Source organism: Coregonus lavaretus (genome assembly GCF_964263955.1).
Source record: "Coregonus lavaretus genome assembly, contig: HAP1_SCAFFOLD_1090, whole genome shotgun sequence".
NCBI classification, from domain to species: Eukaryota; Metazoa; Chordata; class Actinopteri; order Salmoniformes; family Salmonidae; genus Coregonus; species Coregonus lavaretus.
This window is the reverse complement of record NW_028156824.1, coordinates 4,960-8,166: the sequence shown is the minus strand read 5'-3', so window position 1 is coordinate 8,166 and position 3,207 is coordinate 4,960. Positions and strand designations below refer to the sequence as shown.

General features: G+C 42.8%; 1 protein-coding gene across 1 annotated transcript; it reads right to left on the bottom strand.

Annotated features, from left to right (window-relative positions):
- Nucleotides 1–2,654, bottom strand: LOC311119655 (NLR family CARD domain-containing protein 3-like; the record flags this gene model as incomplete). The annotated part of the gene is made up of 3 exons (XM_084194326.1): nt 1–190; nt 535–2,290; nt 2,508–2,654. Coding segments are annotated over 3 exons (2,093 nt in total), but the record flags the coding sequence as incomplete, so codon positions are not given.
- Between the last annotated feature and the right edge of the window lie 553 nt (nt 2,655–3,207).

The window sequence follows — 3,207 nt, the reverse complement described above, 5'->3', positions numbered from 1 at the left end:
CTACAGGAATACTGACCTCAGAGTCTCCAGTTTACAGTGGGGATTCCCCAGTCCAGCAGAGAGCAGCTTCACTCCTGAATCCTTCAGGTCATTGTTACTCAGGTCCAGCTCTCTGAGGTGTGAGGGGTTTGACTTCAGAGCTGAGACCAGAGAAGAACAGCCTTCCTCTGTGACTCCACAGCCTGACAGCCTGCAAAAAGTGTCAAATCATTTTAAATTCAAAGTGCTATTCTTTGGTGGTGAAAATAGTGGCAGTATATTTTTTCAACATTTTCAGATACAGATCAGTGTCCTGAAACCTGGCATCTATATTCATAAATGGATGTATCAACATCTCAGATTTGAGGGGTTTGACATCAGAGCTGAGGCCAGGGAAGCCTTTCTCTGTGACTCCACAGCATGACAGCCTGACAGAGAGATCATCATGACTTCACAAACACATTATGCTAATGTATGATAATATAATACATATTTTCTCTAAACTAAATATTTCTTCCTGATGATTAGTACTTCAATGTAATGTTATGTACTCACAGAGCAGCTCTGGAGGCATTGACCACTGGCAGCAGCCTCAGAAGACCTTCCTCTGATCTGGAGTATTTCTTCAGGTCAAACACATCCAGCTCCTTTTCTGAAGTCAGCAACACAAAGACCAGAGCTGACCACTGTGCAGGTGACAGTTCGGCTTCTGAGAGACTTCCTGATCTCAGGTAGCTTTGGATGTCCTCCACTAGAGAATGGTCATTCAGTTCATTCAGACAGTGGAACAGATTGATGCACCTCTCTGGAGAGGGATTCTTCCTGATCTTCTCCTTGATGTACTTGACTGTTTCTTCATGGCACTGTGAGCTGCTTCTTGTCTTTGTCAGTAGACCTCGTAAGTGCTTCTGATTGGACTCCAGTGAGAGGCCCAGAAGGAAGCGGAGGAACAGGTCCAGGTTTCCTGTCTCACTTTGTAAGGCTTTATCCACAGCACTCTTGTAGACAGTAACTTCAGTAACTTGAGGTTCGGCCATTAGATTCTCATTGTTGTTGAAGAATGAGAGGAACACAAATACAGCAGCCAGAAACTCCTGAATGCTCAGATGCACGAAGCAGTACACCTTGTCCTGGTACAGCACACATTCCTCTTTAAAGAGCTGTGTGCACAATCCTGAGTACACTGAGGCTTCATTGACATCAATGCCAGCCTCTTTCAGGTCTTCTTCATAGAAAATCAGATTGCCATTCACAAGCTGTTGAAAAGCCAGTTTTCCAAGTGACATAATGCTCTCTTTATTCCAGTGTGGACCTGTCTTTTCTTTCTCAAGATACTTTTCATTCTTCTGTTTGGTATGAAACTCCACAAGGTGTGTGTACATCTTAGTCAGAGTCTTGGGCATCTCTTCTGTCTTATGTTTCAGCATGTGTTCAAGGACTGTTGCAGAAATCCAACAGAAGACTGGAATGTGGCACATGATGTGGAGGCTCCTTGATGTTTTTATGTGTGAGATGATTCTGCTGGCCAGGTCCTCATCACTGAATCTCTTCCTGAAGTACTCCTCCTTCTGTGGGTCATTGAACCCTCGTACCTCTGTCACCTGGTCAACACACACTGAAGGGATCTTATTGGCTGCTGCAGGTCGGGTAGTTATCCAGAGGAGAGCAGAGGGAAGCAGATTTCCCTTGATGAGATTTGTCAGCAGAACATCCACTGAGGTTGACTCTGTGGCGTCACAACAGATCTTGTTCTTCTGGAAGTCTAGGGGCAGTCGGCACTCATCCAGACCATCAAAGATGAACAGAACTTTGTACTTGTCGTAGTTGGAGATTCTTGATTCTTTGGTTTCCATTGAGAAGTGATTGAGAAGTTCAATCAAAGTGTGTTTTTCCCCTTTCATCAAATTCAGCTCCCGAAAAGGGAATGAAAATAAAAATTGGATATCCTGATTTACTTTTCCTTCAGCCCAGTCCAAAATGAATTTCTGGACAGAGACTGTTTTTCCAATGCCAGCGACTCCCTTTGTCAGCACAGTTCTGATAAGTTTGTCTTGTCCAGTTAAGGGTTTGAAGATGTCGTTACATTTGATTGCAGTCTCTGGTCTTGCTTGTTTCCTGGTTGTTGTCTCAATCTGTCTCAGCTCATGTTCATTATTGACCTTTCCGTTTCCACCCTCTGTGATGTAGAGCTCTGTGTAGATCTTATTGAGAAGTGTTGGGTTTCCTTGTTTAGCGATCCCCTCAAATACACATTGAAACTTCTTCTTTAGATTAGATTTGAGTTCACGTTGGCAAATCACAGCAAGCTCATCTGAATCTATAAATAACACAGAGGATATTAATATTACGTCTGTTTTAATGCCTACAGTATTGTAGGACTGTGTTATAAAGTTTGACGAGGTCACTAGGTGTTGTGTTAAGGCTGCTACAATATCATTGAGTTACACAGCTACTTTAGCTGTACTTTAGCTACAGCTTTTAAATGTTCGTTCTAAAACAGCATTCAACATGAGGCAGACAGCTCTTACTTTTCTCCAGTGTGTCAGCAAGCTCCTTCTGGTTCATTTTCCTCAGGAAGTGCAGTGTGATCTTCAGAGCCCCCTCTCTGGCGATGCTCTCCTGCTTCTCATCTTCAGCATCCACCACTTCCTTATCCTGCTTCTGACTCTCAAAGCCTTCTGGGAGTTCTGGACTAAGAATCCTCTTGAACATCTTCAGCTCGTTCTTCACAAATGTCATAATATTCTCTTCAAGCAACTGAAATAAATAAAGTAAATAAGTTGAGCAAGAGACTAAATGCTTTCTCATTAACACATTAATGAATGATTGACAGATCAACTTTACGTGAGGTAAACAAAAACAAATGTACATAACAGGACCACATACACTGAATATGGAGGCCAGGTCTGTTTGATGACTCTGGGAAGACTGACCACTGAGAATCTCTGACTCTGATGTCTCCTGTTGGTTTCTGTGGACAAAACATGAGATTACATCTCCTCATCCAGGGAGTACACACACACACACACACACAAACACACACACACACACACACACACACACACACACACACACACACACACACACACACACACACACACACACACACACACACACACACACAATAAACACACACACACACACACACACACACACACACACAAACAAACAAACAAGAAATGTTGTGTTTGATTAATATTGTTTCAGGACTATGAAAATGGAAAAAAG